Raw genomic sequence first — 23,299 nt, forward strand, 5'->3', positions numbered from 1 at the left:
GGTATCGGAAATTAAGAGTTTGACAATATCGGTATATCGGTATCGGTAAAAAAGCCAATATCGAGCATCCCTATAATGTTACCCAGTGATTTAGTGTAGAGGGAGAAGAGAAGGGGTCCTAGGACCGAGCCCTGGGGGACACCCGTCCGCAGGGGGCGGGTGGCCGACAGGGTCCCACTCCATGACACTTGGTAGGAGCGGTCATTGAGGTATGATGTCAGCCAGGCCCGGACTGGCCATCGGGAGCACCGGGAGTTTTCCCAGTGGCCTGGCCTGCACAGATAAAAAAAAGACATTTATATAAAAAATAAAGAAATTATATATATTTTTTATTATAATATATATATTTTTTTGCCAGGCCATTGTTTCTAGTTGTGGCGGCGGCGCGATAGTTAGATAACCTAGGTGGATGGGGAACAACCAGGATTTCACTGTCTGCGACAGAGTTGGAGAACTATCTGACTTCTCTCCCTCACGCGGATCACACACACAATAGAGCCGTGCTGCCGCTTGTGATTGGTGGAGGCGGGACCAGGCAATACAACTGATTGACAGCGGAGGCGGCGAATGGAATGGCAGATGGCACTCTGACATTACAAAAACCAATATGTGGTGGTTATGATTGGGGCTGAAGTTGAATAAACAATTTATGAAAGAGAAAGTCAAAATAATTCCAAGATAATTCAAAGATTACACACCTTTGCCACATTGGCTACAAACATAATCACTGCAAAGTTATCAAAAAAAATAAGAATCTGATCAGACACAAGGGTTAAGTTGTTGTTCCCTTTCTAATTTCCTCAAAAACATCTAGTCTAGTTAATGTGATCAATATTATTTGACAATTGATGCTTTTTGTTGGAAATTTCAGTCAGTGAGCTCATACTTTGAGCTCATTTTATAGTTAAAATGATTGAGACAACGCAATCTTCTGTCTTCGTTGTGCATGCATGCGTGTGCTCACCACACGCGATACATGTGTCACTATTCTGGCAGTGGCTACTGTTATTATAGTATTGTAATAAAAAGTGGCCTGATTGGGGCTATATTTCGCGCTATATCTCCCGGTATGAATTATTTCCACAGTCCGGCCCTGATGTCAGCCGTAGGTATGAATGTAGTGCAAATCTCTTTAATAATAGATCAATATAAAGTGTGTTAAAGTGTCTAAATTGAATAAAGTGAGTGGTAAGGTGAGTGTTTGTTTAAAGTGAGTGTGTACATGTGGCAGTGTGGGTAGATGATGGGTTGTTACATAGTGTCATTGTCATTGAGCATCCTGATGGCCTGGGGATAGAAGCTCCTTGTCTCTCTGTACTGGCCATGAGACTCCGGTAGCGCTTGACTGACACAGCAGTTCAAAGAGGCAGTTGGTTGGGTGACTAGAGTCTTTGATTATTCTCTTAGCCTTGGCCCTGCAACGCTTGTTATAAAAGTCCTGGAGAGTGGGAAGCCCACCTCCAATTGTGCGCTTGGCTGAACGGGCCACTCTCTGTAGTCTGCTGCGGTCTTGTTGTGCGGTGCTATACCCAAACCAGGAGGTGGTGTTACCAGTCAGGATGCTCTCTATTGTGCATGAGTAGAAGTTCTTGAGGATCTTCTGACTCACTTTGAACTTCCCTAGGCACCTCCCCCTCAAATGTATATCCTCCCCCTCAAATGTATAGCCTCCCCCTCAAATGTATATATTCTCTTTTAGAAACTCTGTCTGTAAATAAACAGTACTGTATATTTGTATATATTGTATGTCATAAATGTCTGGATGTAACAGTACTGTATAATATAGTACATAAATGTTATGAATTGAAAATGGGGGACCCTGATGTAAACAAGACGAAAGTCTTTCTCTGGTCTGCATCCCTAAAAAATTTGTGTATTGAGCTGTACTGTATTGTACCCATTCTGCAATCTGTTAATAAAATGTTCAATCAATCAATCCTAAGGAAGTAGAGGCGTTGCCGTGCCTTCTTCACTACACTGTCAATGTGTGTGGTCCATGTCAAGTCCTTGGATATGTGGACTCCGAGGTACTTAAAACTGCTCACTCTCTCGACTGGTGCCCCGTTGATGCTGAGGGGGCTGTAGTCCCTGGCCCCCGACCTCCTAAAGTTCACAATCATCTCTTTCGTTTTGCTGACGTTCAGGGAGAGGCTGTTCTCCCGACACCATCGCGCCAGGTCCTCTACCTCTTCCAGGTTGGCCCTCTCGTCGCGTGCAGAGATCAGGCCCACCACGATTGTGTCGTCAGCAAACTTGATAATTGTGTTGTTGTTCCGCTGTGCCACACAGTCATGTGTGTACAGCGAGTAGAGGAGGGGGCTCAGAACACAGCCCTGGGGGGCCCCTGTGTTGAGTGATGGACGAGGAGGTGCAGTTGCCTGCTCTCACCACCTGGGGTCTTCCTGTCAGGAAGTCCAAGACCCACTGGCAGAGGTCATAGTTCAAGCCAAGGTCCCTGAGCTTGGCCGAGTTTGGAGGAGACTATGGTATTGAATGCTGAGCTATAGTCGATGAATAGCATTCTCACATAGTTCCCCTGCCTTTTGTCCAGGTGTGATGCTGCTGTGTGCAGCACATGGGCTATGGTGTCCTCCATGGACCTGTTGGGGCGATATGCAAATTGTAGGGGGTCCAAGGTGTTGGGGAGGGAGGAATAGATGTAGCCCTTCACTAGCTTCTCAAAGCACTTCATGGCTATGTAGGTGAGAGCTACAGGGCGATAGTTGTCGAGGCAAGTGGGCATGGATTTTTTGGGTACAGGGATAATGGTGGACTTTTTCAGACAGGTGGGGATGACAGACTGTTCTAAGGACAGGTTAAATATGTCAGTGAATACCGGGGCCAGTTGGTCGGCACAGACTTTTAGGACACGGCCGGGGATACCGTCCGGTCCTGCTGCCTTCCTGATATTCACTTTCTTAAAGGTCCTCCTCACCTCATGTTCTGACCTCTCTTGGACCCTCAACACATTGACACTGGTCAAGAAAGCCCACCTGTCTGATTCTGGTGAACTTCTTCCGATGCACCATAGAAAGCATCCTCACTAACTGCATCACAAACTGGAGAGCATTGATTGATTGATTGAAAAGTTTATTAACAGATTGCAGAATGGGTACACTACAGTACAGCTCAAAACATACAATTGTTAAGGGGATGCATTCTGCAGCGTGTGGTGTAAACCGTCCAACACATCACCGGTACATCACTCCCAATCAAGAGTATCCATCACAAACGGTGTCTGAGGAAGGCACGCAGTATTGTCAAGGACACCTCACACCCCAATTGCCCTCCTTCCCTCTGGGAAGTGCTATATGAATGTCTGTTACAAGTCAAGCAGGCTCAGGAACAGCTTCTTCCCCTCAGCTGTCATCTCTCTGAACTCTGAACCACGGTGACAGCCCCACCCCCATACCATGTAAACTCTGAACTCGGTTGACTATACTCTAGGCTCTGTTGCCTATACTCAGTTTATACCTACAGTATCCACTGCCTACAACTGATTTACACTGTAATCACCACTAATCAACTACCTACCTCAACCTATATTCTACCCATATAACACTGTATGATAGCCATGTACAATGACTCTGTATATACAATATATATGTATATCTATAGTCATGCATATATACCTGTTTATATATACAATGTACTATATCTATATTATCTGTATATATATCCATACCTACTCTTATACCACTGGCCAGTATGGCTTACTACCATAGCGTATTTATACTTGTATCACTGTACATCATCAATACTGTACATACATCAGATTATCATATTACTCAGTAGCTTCATTATACTGTGTATATATATTCCATTTAATGTCATGATTACATTTAATCACACTGTATATTGGTATTGCACTTCACTGTTACCTTGTACTCTGGTTAGATCAGGGCATTATGGGGTAGAACACATAGTAGCATACTACAAGAACCTAGGGGTCCACAAAGACGACTTCAAACTGGAAATGGTAACAACAGATGAGGTACTCAAAAAACTGAGCGCCCTCCAACCCAACAAGGCCACTGGCCATGACAACATCCCCTCCAAATTCCTCAGAGACTCAGCAGCCACCATCACCCCAGTCATCACACACATAATAAACCTCTCCATAAAACAGGGACACGTCCCCAAGGACTTCAAAATTGCGAGAGTGACCCCTCTGCACAAAAAAGGCAGTAAATTAGACCCAGGCCACTACCGCCCTGTTTCTATCCTTACCTCCATCTCGAAAGTCATGGAAAAAATTGTATACGAACAGGTCGAAAAATACCTTGCGGAAAAAAATCTAATCTACGAATTCCAATCTGGCTTCAGAACATCCCACTCCACTGACACATGCCTTCTCTATTTAAACGACCACATCAAACAAGAGGTGGACGCGGGCAAATACTGCGGCATGGTCATGCTGGACCTACAAAAGGCCTTCGACACTGTCAATCACACCATTCTGATTGACAAGCTAAAAGCAATTGGTTTTGATAGTCTATCAGTGAGCTGGATGCAATCCTACCTGGAGGGGAGAGAGCAGATGGTGGAGGTAAACGGTACCCTATCCCCCCCCCTCACAGTAAACTGTGGTGTTCCACAAGGAAGCATACTAGGTCCGCTACTGTTCCTAATTTATGCAAATGACATGTCGTCAGCTTGTGACTGCAACTTGTTCCTGTTTGCGGACGACTCAGCCCTGCTGGTCTCTGACAAGAACAAGTTACAGGTTGAAAAAACCCTCAGCTCAGAACTAGGCAAAATCTGCATATGGCTCGCTGATAACAAACTATCATTACACATGGGCAAAACAGAGTCCATTCTCTTCGGTTCAAATAACAAACTCAGCAAGACCGACGGCTTCTCAGTTACAGTGGGTGACAATATTGTCACAAGGAAAGAAGATATTACCTACCTGGGTTCCATCCTAGAGGCAAATCTTTCCTGTGACAAAATGGCATCCAATGTAATAAAAAAAGTCAACCAACGAACTCGATTCTTGTACCGGATCTCCTCACTGGTAAACAAGAATACCCTGAAGACTCTAGCAGGAGCACTCATTCAAGGGTACTACGACTATGCTTGCACCTCATGGTACCAAAGCACCTCAAAGGCGCTAAAAACAAAATTACAAACATCTCAAAACAAACTGGTCAGACTACTGCTTGACCTTACTCCTAGAACCCACCTCACCCCTGCCCACTTTGACAACCTAGGATGGCTTAGAGTAGACGACAGAGTACAGCAACTTGCAATGGGCCTGGTCTACAAGATACACTACACGACCAAGGTACCCATGTACATGACAAAATACTTCCCAAAGGTCAGTGAATACCACGATCACAACACCAGAGGGAGCTCCACAAATCATGTTAAACCCAGATTCGGCTCAAACAAGGGACTAAACACGTTTCGCAATTATGCCACATCAATGTGGAACGCCCTACCCAAAGCTGTAAAGGAATGTGAATCACTACCCACTTTCAAAAACACTCTCAAAAAACACCTAAGGGAGACTGCAACCCGAAACTGGCCCCTGTAAATGTCCGAACACAACCCCCTCCAATGTACAGTAAATTACCAAGTATGGTCTTGTCAATAATCCAATGTACAGTGTTGTTTGTACAGTTGTACAGTGTCCCCCACCCACCCCTCCTACCCAACCCCCCCCCCCTACCCAACCCCCCCCCCCCCCCCACTCCTAACGACCCCCCCCCCCCCCACTCCTAACCAACCCCCCCCCCCACCCACCCAACCACCTCCAATGCACAGTCCCCCCCCACCCCCACCTACCCAATCCAATGTACAGTTTCCACGCCTAATGTATATACTCTTTTCTTTCTGGACTCTTTTTGTATCACAAACAGTACTGTAATTGCAAATCTGGTATGTCATAAATGTATAGATGGAGCAGTACTGTCTATCTGTATGTCATGTATGTCATATATGTTACGATGAATTGAAAATGGGGGACCCTGATGTAAACAAGACGAAAGTCTTTCTCTGGTCTGCATCCCCTTAACAATTGTATGTATTGAGCTGTACTGTACTGTACCCATTCTGCAATCTGTTAATAAAGTTTTCATTCATTCATTCATTCAGATGACAACCTCTTTTCATTGTACTGTACTGAAACCCTTTATTTAATCAATGGTTGTGTGGTTGTTTTTTTTGCATTTGTGAAACTGTAGAGAAAAAGTACATTTTAAAATGCCGTTGTTTAATTCCTAATGGTCAAGTATATTTCTCACTTTCTAAGAGGCCCCTGGCCTAATCTCTTTAGAATGGTTTAACCTCCACAATTGAAGACACTAGTGATTCTTCAGATTAGCCACTAGAGGGAGACATAGGTCAACAAAACAATCAAACTAGCTTTCTTTTGAGGCAACATATGACACAGAGAGTGGCCTACCTAATCATTGACTGTAGTGAGTTTGGTTATAAAAACTGCTACCCTATAATGCATGGAACTGAAGAAAACAGTAATTTCGCTGGCAAGAGGATGAAATGGGTTGGACTACTGGGTAGGCTGTGAGCGTATAATGGGAAGGTTTTATTGATAGTTGAACACCTATAAACCTTCTATATGGGGTGTGCAGTCTCCAATTAAAGACTCTAAACCTGTTTTCATTAGGGAGCAATCAACCACCACCCACCCATCCAACCCCCCATCAAAAAATAGCTACTACAGTAACCCCCTCTGCTGTTTCACCTGCCACCTAACAGATGCGACACAGGCCTCAGCTCTTACAGCTGGCAGATTACTAACAGATGCAATAAAAGTGTGACCATGCACACATGAGGAGAAGCGCTCTACTAGCTCACACACAACACAAGCTCCCGATGTCACGGTTGAAATAGTCAAAGGCCACTTGTGTCGTGTCCAAGACTGAGCCATGTTGCGCCAAAGTGCAAAAACTGGCCCCAGTACAAGTTGATTTGGGTACGAGGACAACGCTGGAAGCACTTTGGTTGACAAGCGTCATGTCTAAATGTGCTATACAAATACATTTGATTGATTGATTGGATTGGTCAAATCTCTCAAAATTGTTATAGCGGAGACAGAGACTCATTCACGTGATTCTTTGAGATAATTTTCATTGGTCTTGGAAAAGGTCAAACGAGACCTACTGGTATTGGTGCTCTATAAGGTACAAGGTGGTAACATTTGAAACTTTGGGGACCACAGTTCTGCTATTGAATGCATTCTTATTGAGTTTCACACGCTCGCTGTTAGTTAACAAAAAAAGAAAAAGAAAAACAAGACCAAGGCAAATTAGGTCTGATTATCTGAGGCTGAGAGAAAACAGAGACAAGAGACCCTGACAAATTGGGTCTGATTATCTGAGACTGAGAAAGAAAAAACAGAGACTTTAACACTGTAGTAGACTTGAGCTAAACTACAACCCTGCCTCCTCTGTTACCTGACCTGGAGTCCTGTAGTACAACTGTTGGAATCCCTCCTCACTCATCCAGTCATTTTGGTGGTATTGATCCACTCTGTCAGTGCTATAATGTACTGTCAGCTCATTACTACCTAGTCAGTCACCACAACGTGGCCTATTAATGGTGGAAGGTTTCAAGCTAAATACCCCTCAGAGGACATGATTTCCCTCTCATGGTGGAGACTTGAACCTGCCCCTTTCCATTAAAATGTTGTTGGATATTGATTGAAATGGGTATTTTCCTTCCCAAGCAGTTTCACTGTTTAGGACCCCTGAGTTCTACTACTCAGCATTTTCATGGTAATTGTGCAGTTTTTTTCTTCTCTCAATAGAAGAAGGCTATACTTCACATGTGTTCATCACTGGGTTATTTCAAATAGCAAAATCAGCACTATGGTTATATTTCTTTTTACATGGTGTAAATTATATTTTTCGGAACCCACTGCAGATAACCGCAATCATACGGTATATCACAGCTTGGGGATGAGACATTTTTGAAGTCTTATGATACAAGTCTTATCAATCCATTAGCTCTGACAGTGAGTTTAGTTGGGCCTTAAGGAGAATAAAAACATATACCCCCCTCTCCCCAACCCCTAGAAAGGCAGAGCAAATATCTTTGGACTTTGAAGCACAGTGGCAATTATTGATTTCATTTCCCCATGACAGAACATCTGCAGATATCAATGCAGTGATTTTGTGATGTCTGAATGAATGAAAACTTTATTTAACAGATTGCAGAATGGGTACAATACAGTACGGCTCAATACATACAATTGTTAAGGGGATGCAGACCTGAGAAAGACGTTTGTCTTGTTTCCATCAGGGTCCCCCATTTTCAATTCATATAGTATGTCTGTTCATGCAGACGTAAGGAATTGAGATTGAGGAAATTAGGTCTATGATCTGAGCTTCCCGAGTTCAATGCACTTTTTGAAAAACTAATTATGTGGGGGACACCCACCCAACTCTAACCCACATACAGATCATTCATGAAAGGACTCAACGGGAACCTCTTTGAACTCTGAGGCTGTGTCAACACCGTTGCTAATCGTATCACCCTCAATTAACTTTAATTCTTACTACTGGGTAACCCTCTTGAAGCTGCTGCACGGCGAGAGAGGGAGGCGACTGGGCGAGAGAGAGAAAGAAAGAAAGAGAGCTGAGAGAGAGATGAGAGAGAGAGAGAGAAAGAGAGAGAAAGAGAGAGCTGTGCATGAGTAGCCTGAGCAGTCCCCTACCATCTCCCCCACCCCTATCTCTTTACAGGACTGCCAACCCGTCTAGAGTTATTCCAGGAATGCGTTGAACATGGCTGCCGCGATGAAGGCACAGAAAACGGGACTGTTGGAACTTCGAGTTACCGTGGACCGCTGGATCCGGGTGTTGGCCACACTTACCGAGGATACTCTGACGGTAAGCCCCGGGGAGGTCGCCGAAGAACAGGCGAAACCCAACTCGAGTCCCGCCGGTGCCGTTAACGGAGACCCCCCGAACCTGAGCTCTTCCCCGGTCCCAGAAACTATCACCAACGTGAAACGCACCGTGCGAGTTACCAAGCAAGATGTTGGAGGACTTGGAATCAGTATCAAAGGTAAGAAATGCGTAGTTGCAGCGGGGAGTTGGTCAACATTGGGTCAGAGTTGCTCAAAACAAGTTGTTTGACGAGTTTGAGAGGAGTTTGGAATCTGTATGCCGACGACGAAACACCAGCGCTGCACGGCTATAAAGTTCGGACAGGCGCGCACAGACGCTGCACCCCAACCAGGGCACAGGAATGGTGTCTTCAATCAAACTCGTGGTGCATTGCCTTTTTGCATATAGAAGCGAATAGGTCTATATTTCGCAAAACATTACACAAACACACAGAATTGCGTCTAAACGGAGAACCATTTCAGCAGGCTACATCATGTAGTTTATTTAAACTCACGAGACTTTGTGTTTCCAGAAAAGGTGAAGCGTGTTTGTCAAATCCCAAACTCTTTCACGTGCAGAGGGAAACCGGTGTAGATTAGGCTATTTACAACAACATTTTATAGGCTATTATGTTGGCTATATTGCCGGGTATAGCTGAGTCTGTGTGTTCATCTAATGTAGTCTATACTAATTTAATGTAGGCTATGAATGTGACTAATCTATTCACTAATGTCAGGGTTGACATTATTCCTCTCAAAATGCAGGACTGCATCTCCTCACTGGCTGGCTCTAGAGTAGGCCTGTCTGGCTGTCTAGTCTAGTGGATCAAATATTATACGTTTGTTTTCAGCACTTTCACAGCAAAGTATTTCTATTCTATTCTATATCGTTTATTATTTAACTTTTTTACAAGTAGGCCTATATAAGATGAATAAATCATGAACCCTGTTGAGATCAGAGGCTCTGTGTAGGATTGTTAGTAACTGTCTAACTGTACATATGGCTGTTTACACTAGTAACTGTAGTGTTTACCATATAATTGTCTCCACCAGTGACTGTCTAGTTGCATATATATCTGTTCCCACTAGAGGGCGCTCTAGGCGGAGCCACCCAGGTACTCCACCTTGTGGCGAGTATAAACGCAAAGGTATACTCCCATTTCGTTCTCTCCCCCAATGTCTCTCAGTGAGAGAAGAACATGTATGTTACTGCTGCTCTTTCCATGTGAATAAAAAGAAACCACGCCAGTTCAGGCTCAAGATAGAAACCATGCCTTTTGACCACATTATTGTCGCCCTATAGCCGAATTCTGTTAACAAACCCAAAACATTGCAGCTAGTGTTCGTCCAATGCATAATTTTATTTTTATTTTAACTCTTTCACACACAGAATAATATGTACAATAATGCTGTACCCTATGTATATATATATATATATACTGTTATTTATTCCTACCGTATCCATCTATCCACATCTGTCTGTACATACCTGCACAATCCTTTTACATATCTGTAGATATTTATATCTGTACATATCCCTTACCTACTCATGCTGCTGGCCAGTATGACTACTACTACCATACTGTCTTTATACCTGTATCACTGTACATTAATATTACAACTCTGTACATCTGATTAGCACTACACTAAGTAGTATTAATTGATATATTTTATACCCAGTTTAATCACCTGTACATTACTGCACTGGTTGGATGCCAAACTTATTTTCGTTGTACTGTACTTGTTCTGTATAATGATGACTATATTCGAATCAAATCTAATAATGTTAACATGTAAACCTAAAACATTGCTTCTAGTGTTTATAAATCACATTACATATGTTTAGGTTTGCGTTTAACACTTAAACTGTGTATAGTCTTTTTCAATAGCAAGCGAGCCGAACAAATCCCAACACATAATCGCCCCCAAGACTCCCACCCCCCCACTCCCCTATAGGGAGGTAATCTGATGTCACTTTAGTTTCCCACGCGGTCCACCCGTATAGGGATTTATCATTGGGAAAATGTATTATCGGCTATTGTAATAATTCTGCTTCATGAACATTGGCAAGCTTTCCATTTTTGCACAAAATGTTTTCCCTTCTATCACTAACATGATTGTTTAAGCATTTTTGGTTGAAATAAAATTATACATACTTATTTTACGATTAATTGTTTCATGTTGAGCTATAGATTGTGGATGAATACACACAGAAAGGTACACCATGCCAATGTTCATGCTTTATTTGTTTTAAACGAGACGATTTAGAAATGTGTCCATTGGAAATACATTGCAATTTCAAGCGAGGTGGACCGGCCTGAAACGAGTCAAGTCAAGAGTTTTATTTGTCACGGCATACAGGGCATACAGTGAAATGCGGGTGGTCATGCCCGCAGCGATTGTGCAATAATACAAGTAATAAGAATAAGACATAACAGGTATAATGTACATAAAGTTTAAAATGCATGGTAAAAGACATGCTAAGGTCCTGCGATAGTGCAATACAGTGTTAAGCTACAGATGAGCCACTGGGTCTTATGTACACTACTATACAATACTATACTATACAATATACAGTTATACTATATATCCTTATGCTATCTTGCTATATCCATCTATTGCTATACAAGAACCACTCCTGTTCTTTATTTTCTTTTATAGAGTAAAGTGACCCTTTCATTTTGTAAAGTGACCGTTTCGTGTGCAGCATGTGTGTGTGTGTGTGTGTTCGTGCTAAAGTGACTGTTAGTGTGTGACTGAGCGTATACAGTATGTGTGTTGTGTGTGTGCTTGTGTGTGGAGAGTTCAGTGTTCAAGACTCTGATGGCCTGGGGGAAGAAGCTGAGCCGAAGTCTCTCTGTCCTAGTTGCTGGTGTGCGCAGGCGTTTGCCTGACCGCAGCAGCTTGAACAGGCTGTTGTTGGGGTGGTGAGGGTCTTTCATTATTCTGCAGGCTCTGGATTTGCACCTCTTGTTATATAAGTCCTGCAGGGGTGGTACTGTAGGGCTGGGCGATATAACGACAACGATAATTATCGCGATATATTTTAATAATCTAATTTCTTTCTTTTATTTTTTCTTCTGACCTGCAACAGGGCAGTTTTAAAACCAGAGACAGTGGACAGACTTGTCTTTCTTTCCTGCAACTTAAAGGAAAACTCCAACATTTTGGGAAATTAGCTTATTTAACATCTTCCCTGGAGTTAGACAAGAAGATACATACCTTTTTTGTCTCTGTGCCTGCATTTAGCTTTGGGAACAGTCGCTCCGTTAGCGTAGCTTAGCTTCATTACTGGAAGTGGGGGAGATCCGGAGCTTCATCACTGGAAGTGGGGGAGATCCGGAGCCTGACGTTCCCTTACACTGTATACAGTCACGAAATACACTCCAAATACAACTCCAAAACGTTCATGTAAACATGTTGTGACCTGTGTATTCACCACGTGGAGAAATAAAAAATAATTGAATTAGACAATTACGTTTTATAAGCAAATATACTCGGAACTATTTTTTGCCTAACCACTCCTCTCTGAGCGCAGCCAGTGATTTCAACGTGTCGTCGTGATTGTTGACATTCTCATTCAATCAAAGGATCCGAACCGATTGAAGTTTATGAATATCGAAATTAAAAAAAAATCGAAAAATCGTTTTTTTTTTTTTTTTTTTTACCTGCAACAGGGCAGTTTTAAAACCAGAGACAGTGGACAGACTTGTCTTTCTTGCCTGCAACTTAAAGTAATGGCTTTGCTTGTCCAAATGACAATACTGACCAAATTCAGATTTCTTTTTCTCTTGTCCATTTATTTTGTTTGCTTTCTAACTTAAAATACATTTTGAAACCGTCTGTACACAGTAGGCTATGTGTGCTAGCAGAGCTAGTCTCCAGTCACGAGTCACAGTGCACATGTGTGGTGGTTTGTCCACCAAAAAAGCGCCAAAAGATCGAAAATAAACTAGCAGAGCCAGAACTGTTCAACTCCTCTGGAGCCACAGCCAGCAGAGAAGCCGGTTTACTTTAGCTTTTAAACCAGCTGCAGCCTGAGAACTGGAGTGTGAGGGGATGTAACACTAAAGATGGCGGCAATGACAAAGAATTGCTGCAAAATAAACATACATCTGTTGTTAAAAAAAATAAATAAAAGTTTGTTTTTTATAGTCGATCTTTTTTTTTATCGATTTTTTTTTAATTGTTATCGTTATCGCGATATCATTTTTGGCCATATCGCCCAGCCCTAGGTGGTAGTGCAGTACCCGTAGTATGCTCAGCTGAGCACCACTCTCTGTAGGGCCTTCTTGTCCTGTGCCGTGCTGTTTCCATACCAGGCAGTGATGTTTCCAGTCAAGATGCTCTCTACAGCTCCGGAGTAGAAGGACTGGAGTATCTTCCCCGATACTCTGAACTTCCTTAACTGTCTGACGTAACCACTACACCTCCCTATAGCTCCCCTACTGGAACCAGTCAAGATGAACTAGCTTGTGATCCGTCCAAATATCCCCTGCCAGGTTTACATACCGGCCATGTGTAAGCGTTTCAGCGGGTCCTAGGCCAATGAAAGCCTCCTCTCCTCCAGCTTTCTTCTCACCTGTAGCAACAGGCAGGTATCATGCGGGCAGCGGGTGGATCTCACGTTGTATAGGATGATGGCGGGAGGGAAGACTCCTGTGTGTGCAGCACCTTGGGGATGCAGGATCCTGTGCGTGAGTCGTTTGTTTCAGCAGTTTGTTGAGCAGTTTGTTGGCTTTGTGACGTGGTTTTCAAACTCTTCTTCTTGGGGACATTTCCAACATATAAATGGATTTGTATAGCACTTTTGGCCCAAGCGCTTTACAATTTGTTCCTCCTATTTTTACACATTCACTCACCCATTCACACATCGACGGCGGAGGCAACCATGCAAGGTGCCAACCTGCTCATCAGGAGCAATTAGGAGTCAAGTGTCTTGCTCACAGGCACTTCGACACGCTGCCCGGGAGGAGCGGGAATCGAACCGGGAACCTCCGGATTACCAGATGACTGCTCTACCTCCAGAGCCACTCTCTCGCCCCCAGTCATTCATGGTCATTTTTTGGGATCCAAGTTCCAACACTGATTTGGTAGGCTCCTGGTGGATAGGTAGGACGTGCAATCAAAATACCAGCCAACAAAAAGTGTATTCATCAGCCTACTTTAAATGGCAGAGGCTCTGGAAGGCTATGGCACTATATTATAGCGAGTAGCTTTAGATGCCAAACTCTTGAGAATAATTTAGGGACCCTATGTCAATCTTTCCATCTTCAGTGCCTTGCCTGAAGGTTTGTTTAGGGATGGTGTCCCCTATGCTCAGTCACACTCGCACCATCAGCAACGCACCATCAGCAAACATCAAGGCTGTATTTAACATGCTGTGGTGAATAATGCACAGCCACTTGGATGAAAGACACGCTTAGAGGGCTGGGCGATATAACGATAACGATAAATATCGCGATATATTTTAACACTTTGACCGCCAAGGACGTAGGGCTGGTCGATAAAACGATAACGATAACTATCGCGATAAATTATTTCCTCGAAATAAACATGAAACGTGGTCGCAAAGTTTCGATATATCGATTTTCCAAGCTTGGATATGAGCAAGCACTAACAACCAATCAGTGAAGGAGATGGCCGAGAGCGAAGGAGACCCGGAAGGAGACCCAGAGGTAGGACTCGCTCAACAACAAGGCTTGCTAGGCTAATTAGCTTGCACGGCGATGTTTTATATATTTACGTGCAGAGTATGTGTGTGGCGTGAATTCTGAGGCCACGTTTATAGTAGTGTGGGGTATACAGTGGACGTCGTTTCAATATATTGTGGCGGAAGAGAGTATTTTAGTGTCATATTTATTACATTGTCATGAGATATTCCGCTTGTCGGCTAACTGCTAACGTGCGCGGACTGATGACGACATCAACTCGACTCGAGACATTCGCTTAGAAACAACAGGCTGGCTAGGATAACTAGCTTGCACGGCGATGTTTTATATATTTACGTGCCGAGTATGTGTGTGGCGTGAATTCTGAGGCCACGTTTATAGTAGTGTGGGGTATACAGTGGACGTAGTTTCAATATATTGTGGCGGAAGAGAGTATTCGTGTCATATTTATTACATTGTCATGAGATATTCCGCTTGTCGGCTAACTGCTAACGTGCGCGGACTGATGACGACATCAACTCGACTCGAGACATTCGCAGCAGTATAAGAAGTTAATTAAACTTGACAGACATTATATCGACGATAATTATCGATATCGAATTATATGAAAATAATTTTATAATTTTATCGCGATAACGTTTTTGGTCATATCGCCCAGCCCTACAAGGACGCCTAAACTCGTCATTCCCCGCCATGCTAATTCTGCCAATGACGCCGTAACACGTCATTGAGATCAATATTTCAAAAATCTGTGATCGCAATCATATTTCTCCCCCGGAGACTTGAGATCTACTGTTGATCCCCTCTCAACTCTCCAACGGTTCAAGAGCGCCATCTGGTGGCCGATCGGCGGATCGCCCAAACCGGAAACCGGAAACGGAAACTGGTGCTCATCCAAATTCGGTCCGATCACTCGCTATAGGTCCCGGGACTCGAGCGCGACACAATGGATAGTGATCCGTTACCAATAACTCGATAAACAACATGATTTGGACGTATACTATTATACAACCTGGAGATGGATTGCATATTTCAACATCCCATAATAGGAATATTTTTGCTCCACGCTCATCGCCCAACGCTATGAGGAAGCTGCGGTGAGTTTCAGCATTTTTTTTACCGTGTTCGATACAAACTGTTCTAATGATCATATCACCCACACTAGATGAATCATCTAACGTTGGCCACGGAATTATAAACGACCCCCCCCCCCATCCGGTCAACATCAGATGATAAGTAGTAACTTCTAGAAGCACATCCATTTGAAATTTTTAATCTCGCGCAGATCGCTATCAAACTGTATTTGATCATCAATATAATGCATTTAGGGCTATAAATCACGTTCTGGAGAATGCTGCAGAAAACGATAAAAACATATTTATACTTTAGACCGTATTTTAGTATGAATATGTGAATGAAAAAGTATAACGTTCCCACATCCTGAACGATAGATAATTGACGTTGAATGGGCCATATAGTAATGTCAATTTAGCAATACAATTTAAAAAGTTATAGCCCTGCAAAGAAGGGGAACTTCTCCATAGACAAATAGAGCTGGCAGAGAAGGGTATAATGATGTACATAAGCCTGGCGAAGAAAGTGTTAATAATCTATATCGAATATCGAAAAGAAAAAAAATATCGAAAAATCGTTTTATTTTTTTTGACCTGCAACAGGGCAGTTTTAAAACCAGAGACAGTGGACAGACTTGTCTTTCTTGCCTGCAACTTAAAGTAATGGCTTTGCTTGTCCAAATGACAATACTGACCAAATTGAGATTTATTTTTCTCTTGTCCATTTATTTTGTTTGCTTTCTAATTTAAAATACAGTTTGAAACCGTCTGTACACAGTAGGCTATGTGTGCTAGCAGAGCTAGACTCCAGTCACGAGTCACGGTGCACATGTGCGGTGGTTTGTCCACCAAAAAAGCGCCAAAAGATCGAAAAGAAACTAGCAGAGCCAGAACTGTTCAACTCCCCTGGAGCCACAGCCAGCAGAGAAGCCGGTTTACTTTCGCTTTTAAACCAGCTGCAGCCTGAGAACTGGAGTGTGAGGGGATGTAACACTAAAGATGGCGGCAACGACAAAGAATTGCTGCAAAATAAACATACATCTGTTGTTTAAAAAAAAAAAAAAATGTAATATTCGATTTTTTTGATATCGTTATCGCGATAATTTTTTTTTTTTTTTTTACTTATAATTATCGATATCGAGAAATATGATAACATTATCATATCGTTATCGCGATATGATTTTTTGCCATATTGCCCAGCTCTACGCTTAGGGACTGTTACATACAGTGTGTGTGTGTGTGTGGCAGGGGGGTGAATATTTGCTTCTATGCCTGTTTGGCTGGTTATCTGTGTGTTCAAATCCACACTCTCTTAAAGGTCTGCATTGACAGGCTGTCACTTGTCTCTTTCTAACTGCCAAGGTGGGTGGTCGATCTGACGGACAGCTCCGGACCTGGGTCACTCTTGTGATGCAAAAGATGGCTCATCCTGTTGGCAGCTACAGTGGTGACATGTTAGTGTCAGCCCCCACCTCTACCTGTCAGCCATCACCATGACAACAATGCCAAGTTCCCTAATGTGATGTCCACCTTTTAGGATAAAACGTGCAGCTTTGAAAATCAGACGACAGCTTGTTATTAAAGTGGCTCCCTGCTGGCATGGCAATGTTGTGTGTGAGAAATCAAAAGGGATGGAAAGGAGGAGGGAAAGAGGAAAAGTAAAAAAAATAAATAAATAAAAGGATTGTTAAAATACAGCTCAAGGGAGCAAAGAAGTGAGCGAGCGAGGGAGAGGGCAGAAGTAGTGGTGGGCTAGCTGACACCACACTGTGAACAGCTGATAGGAGCAGCTCTCTCCAGGCAGTTGTCACTGACCAAAGATGAAAGCTATGTGGCTGGGAGTGGAGCGCTGCCCTGGTGTTAATTTTAGTGAGCCCACCCTCGCTGGCGGAAAAGGCACCGAGGCGGTCGACCTTGCGTGGCGTCCATAGTGCACTCTCTCTGGAGTCCAGTCCATAGTGCACTCTCTCTGGAGTCCTTAGTGCACTCTCTCTGGAGTCCATAGTGCACTCTCTCTGGAGTCCAGTCCATAGTGCACTCTCTCTGGAGTCCTTAGTGCACTCTCTCTGGAGTCCAAAGTGCACTCTCTCTCTGGCACGTCTAAAGTTAAGGGGGCAGCTCGGCGGCTCCAGGCCTAGAGACGACTCATGCTTGCCACAGTGGACTGGAGAAATGTGTGATTTTTTTTTATTGCTGTGGAATAGAGCAGAGGCGACTGTTGCCAACTCGCATGTTTACATACCACTGTCGTCTGGCTGGAAGTCCCAACCTTCATAACTCCTGCAACACTGACTTTTTAGAGATTTGGTTTTTAGGTTTTGATTTGACAGATTTACATTTACTTGTTCATTTGATTCTTGTCAGTAAACATACTCAGGCAGAACCGCCATTGTATCCCATTCCCATTAGGAATTAAGGATAATACTAATTTGTCTAAAAGGGCCTACGTTATTCTATCTTTGGTCCCCCGGTTGCAGTGGTAGCCAGGCGTGTGGCTGAAAGGTTGCCGGTTCGATCCTTGGATAATGCTCACCCAGTGTCAACCCTCAACAACTACTGTTGGAAGTGCCCTTGAGCAAGGCACTTCACCTCCAGTTGCTCCTGTGGAAGCTGTTTAGTGGCCAAACCGTAGGAGAGTGTGGTTGTACTGGGCAGCTCTCCGGTGATGTGTGTGTGTGTGTGTGTGACTGAGTGTGTAGCACGGCGTGTGCTGAACAATAGGCAAGGATAAATAAAAAGAAAAGAAGTTAAACATTTGATTATTTTCAAGTTTTATCATACCTATCTATTCACAATTATGTGTCTGGATTAGGGCTGTCCCCGACTAAGGATTTGGATGGTCGACTATGATTGGGCAAAATTTGCCGTTAGTCGACTATTGGTCGACTTAAAAATAAGTATAATATTTCAATTATTATTATTTTTTTTTAAAATGTTTATCATTCCATTTGGGCTGTGGGGGTGCTTAATGTCTGAAGGAGTCGACTGACGGCTTCTTGTCCTCTGCAAAAGCATGCAATTGGTCCACTGATGGATACATCTTGATATTTGTCTAGTGTGTTCATTAGATGGGTGAAATCCTCTTTCAGTGCCTCTGTGCCTGTTAGCCTCTGGTATGCGTGCTATTAGCGTTAGCCACGCTTCTAGGCCTCTTTTCTTTTGGAAAGAATGATAATCTTTTTATTTTTTTTATATTCGACTAAGAGGTTGGCCAGTCGGCTACGGCTCCTTTCGACCGATTAGTCGACTAATAGGGGTCAGCCCTAGTCTGGATTAGGGCTGGGAGATTAATAGAAATAAAATTGCGATCTCGATTCATAGACCTATGCAATCTCATAAAAAAATTATGACGATTTTTTTTATACATTTCTTTTTTTAAACTTTTTACTTAACTTTTTTAAATTATGACGATTCTGACTTGAGTTATTTTGTATGTTACAAGTAGGGATGGGTACCGAATTCGGTACTTTTGAGGTACCGAACCGAAACACGTCGGTACTACCGAGTATCGAATCAAGTGAGGAAAAAAAAAAACAAAAAAAAACGTTCACACGCACAATATATGCTTACCTAGGATTTGACTTGATTCAACAACAAAGCAATCGGAGCAATGACAAGCCGAAAACTGTCGAAATTGTAGTTATTTGAAGTTTGGATATTTTTTTTTACGACTGAGGTAGGTAAATTAAATTTCTTGAGACTAAAGTACCGAAAATAAGTACCGTTGGGTACCGGTATCGATTCACAGGTACCGGTACCGGTATCGGTTCAAATGTGAAAGGTACCCATCCCTAGTTACAAGAGACTTTTAAGTTTAAGTCAAGCACTTTCATATGTTATGTTTAAGTTTAAGTCAAGCACTTTGATATGTTATGTTGTCTGTTTAAGAAAGAGCGCAATAAATGATTAGTGAAAAAATAAGAATCGTGTGAGAGAATTGTGATCTCAATTCTTAGAGAGAAAAATCGTGATTCACATTTGAGCAAGAATCGCCCAGCCCTAGTCTGGATGCATTTCCCCATTCACCACAATTCACCTCTATACCATTCACCTCAATATACCATGTGTTGCCAGCTGCTGATGATGCTGACTTCTTTGAAGGAGAGGAGACGTATATTATTACTAAAAAGATTGTTAGCGTATAATTGCCTAATTATGCACATGTCAGTGTTGGAACAAAGCTCTGCGACTCATTTACCTGTCATGCTGTCAGCTGTGCTGGATGACTCGCCTCTCGCCGGAGTGATGAGCCCTCAGCCATGCGGTGCTGGACCTTGTTTGACATGTTGAGACAGAGGAGGGCGGAGGGAGGGATGAGAGTGGAGAGAGTGAAGCGAGAAGAAGGGTGGATGTACAACGGGGGGGGGGGGGGGGGGGGGGGGGCGTAGATGGACGTTGTGATTCCTGACATACTGCTAAAAGCCCAGCAGTGCGGATTGAACTATCTCAAACTCTGTTTCTTGATCCTCCAATCACAACTGTTGTTTTTCGCCAACACCGACATGGAATTATATATACAAGGATGATAGAAAGAGAGAGCGATGAAGGGTGGATAGAGAGAGAGAGGTTGGTAGATAGGGAGGATGGATGGAGAGAGGTAGAGGGATGTAGGGATGATGGAGAGAAAGCGGTAGGGAGGATGGAGAGAGGATAGAGAGGGAGGTAGATGGATGTAGGGAGGATAGAGAGAGAGGTAGGGAGGATAGAGAGAGGTAGAGGGATGGGGATAGGATAGAGAGAGGTAGAGGGATGGGGATAGGATAGAGCAGGGGTTCCCAAACTTTTCAGGCCGGGGCCCAGAAAATAAGGCGTCAGAGAGCCGCGGCCCAATGCACATCGTCTGGCTTTTTTTTTTTTTTTTTTTGTCAGGCGACCGATTTTTTAAGCCAAATATCACTTCAATCCTATTAAGTTAGTTCAAGTTAGTTATTCATTTATATGTGCTATTTATGAGAGGGCTAACTTGTTGCAAAATAATAATGATAATAATAATAGCCTCATTAAAATACTATTGTTGCTTCGGTTGTTTTCAGCGTTTTATGTGCATAATCTGTTATTTAGTTTGAAATGTTCGTTGAAATAAGTAGATTTTTCGTTTTTGTTTATTTATTAAGTTAATATAAAACCATATAGTCACATTTTAGAATACAATAGAATAGAATTTTAGAATACAACTAGAAACACTGTCCTGGCCTGCTTCTAAGTTCAGTGGCCTGACAAAAAAAATTAAAATAAAAAAATAAAAAATAATTTTTTTTTTTTTTTTTTTTAATCATCTCGTGGCCCATCCGTGGCTGCTCGCGGCCCACCTTTGGGTCGCGACCCCGACTTTGGGAACCACTGGGATAGAGAGAGGTAGAGGGATGGGGATAGAGAGGGGTAGAGGGATGTAGGCAGGATAGAGAGAGAGGTAGGGAGGATAGAGGGGTAGAGGGAAAGGTGGAGGATATAGAGTGAGGTAGGGAGGATAGAGGTAGAGGGATGATAGGATAGAGAGAGGTGGGGGGATGGATGGAGGGAGGATATAGAGGTAGATTGAGGGAGGATAGAGAGGTAGAGGGAGGGATGGGGGGGAGGATAGAGAGAGAGGTAGAGATTGAGAGAGGATATAGAGGTAGAGGGGTGTAGGGAGGATAGAAAGAGAGAGAGAGACATGTAGAGGGATGTAGGGAGGGTATAAAGAGAGGTAGAGAGATGGAGGAAAGATGGAGAGATTAGAGGCATATAAGGAGAATAGAAAGGTGAAAGGTCATGTTATTTTTATGTTCCTCTCAACACTGGTTGTCCGCGTCTCCACTCATCTATCCCAAGGTCAGAGTTAAGTGTTTCTTTAAACAACCTCATCTCGAGACATTTTGACACAAACATCCATTGAATTACACCGTTTATGTGTCACTCCCAGATATCTTTGACGCTGATGTCATCCTCACCCACTCAGCCTTTTCCAAATAAGCCTGACTCTTATATCCAATTGTTGAGCAATTTCCTTATATCAAAAAGCAGGGTAGCCGGATCGCGTGTACCGGTTCCGCAACAGTAAGTGACTTCCGGGTAGGCCTGATTGGCCCCGACAGGCACGTGACGCGGCAAACTCAGGACGCGCAACGAGGCTGCTGAGAGCTGTCGCGCGGAAATAGGCTGTCTATTGCCATTCTCTAACACAAACTCTAACCTTAACCAGCTCCTTAACAGCGTCTAAACTTAACCGTTCTAACCTTAACCAACTCCGAAACAATGCCTAACCTTAACCTTAACCTTAACCATGCCTAACCTTAACCATAGAAAGAATATTGCCATTCTCTAACACAAACTCTAACCTTAACCAGCTCCTTAACAGCGCCTAAACTTAACCGTTCTAACCTTAACCAACTCCGAAACAATGCCTAACCTTAACCTTAACCTTAACCATGCCTAACCTTAACCGGCGAAAGAATACACGTTAAAAAAAAAATCACGTTAAAAAAAATAAATTCAATGGGATTCGAACTCGTCAACAACGGACCGCAGGATCGCAGGACCGCTGCTCTGCGAGGTGAGCTAAAGCGCCGAATGAGAGTCATAGCGGATTTGGACGGTTACATCATTCCGCAAGAGCGGAGCGTGCCGCGCGGCAGAGAAAGTTGCGCGTCACGTGCCTGTCGGGGCCAATCAGGCCTACCCCGGAAGTCACTTACTGTTGCGGAACAGCTACACGCAGCCGGATCAGCACTCTCAGGTTCAATGTTTTTAATGGCAGCCTGAATAGATAGCAGACATGTTTCGGCTAGCCATATCACTGAAGAAGGACATTGTCCGAAACATGTCTGCTATCTATTCAGGCTGCCATTAAAAACATTGAACCTGAGAGTGCTGATCCGGCTACCCTGCTTTTTGATATGAACTTTATGGGATTGCAGCACCCAGTGTGAGAACTTGTGAGCGCGGTCTAACTTGACTATATTGAGCAATTTCCTTGAAATAGATTATTTACATAAATTACCATCATTCAAAAGGAGAAAGCACTGCGGTTGCTTAAAGGGATAGTTGGGACCTTTGGACATTAAAGGCTAACTTTGGTATTTTTAAACCTGGACCCTATGTTTCCGTTGTGTGGGGTCTAAATGAATAATAGACACAACATTATTTTTGTAATGGTCCTGTATTGAGGGAGATCTCTTCAGCCAGCAGTCACAAAGTGGGCTGCAATGTAATCACAACAGGCAAACGTGCATTTCCTTCAAGTTGTATGAGATACTTGCCAGTAGTGTAATTGATGCAAAGCTATTAGGTTATATACCGAGTCCTGTGGTCGGACCTCTGGCTGGGTTCCGATCGAACAAGGAAACTTTGTTCCCTACCTTGCAAATGGGGATTCGGAGGTCACGCAACCAGTTTTAATCCACACCACAACATGCAGGCAAAGGATTACCCAATTCCAACACACAACCACGGTCCTCCAGTATTTGGAAACAGTTGATAGGCTGTGTTACCTGTGAAACTGGAACTGGTTTCTAGTGTCAAATGATGGCAGAATTGGAAATGCTGGAGGACCATGGTTTTGGATGGGTAACACTTTTTACATTTTACATTTACATTTAGTCATTTAGCTGACGCTTTTATCCCTTTGCCTGCATGTTGTGTGGTTTAAAACCTTTTGGTTGCATGACCCCGTTTGCTTTCCGGGTTACTTGGAACTAGGGATGGGTACCGAATTCGGT

General features: G+C 43.3%; 1 protein-coding gene across 1 annotated transcript in view; it reads left to right on the plus strand.

Moving 5' to 3' along the window:
• The first annotated feature begins 8,637 nt into the window (after nucleotides 1-8,637).
• The window catches only part of snta1 (syntrophin, alpha 1), a 161,714-nt gene continuing 147,052 nt past the window's right edge, over nucleotides 8,638-23,299 (plus strand). The window contains exon 1 of the mRNA XM_084316174.1: nucleotides 8,638-9,036. Within this exon, the coding sequence (XP_084172300.1) occupies nucleotides 8,754-9,036 (283 nt within the window). The 5' untranslated portion in view covers nucleotides 8,638-8,753. The remainder of the gene's footprint in view (nucleotides 9,037-23,299) is intronic.

Source organism: Notolepis coatsorum, assembly GCF_963971535.1.
Source record: "Notolepis coatsorum genome assembly, chromosome: 6".
Taxonomy (NCBI): Eukaryota; Metazoa; Chordata; class Actinopteri; order Aulopiformes; family Paralepididae; genus Notolepis; species Notolepis coatsorum.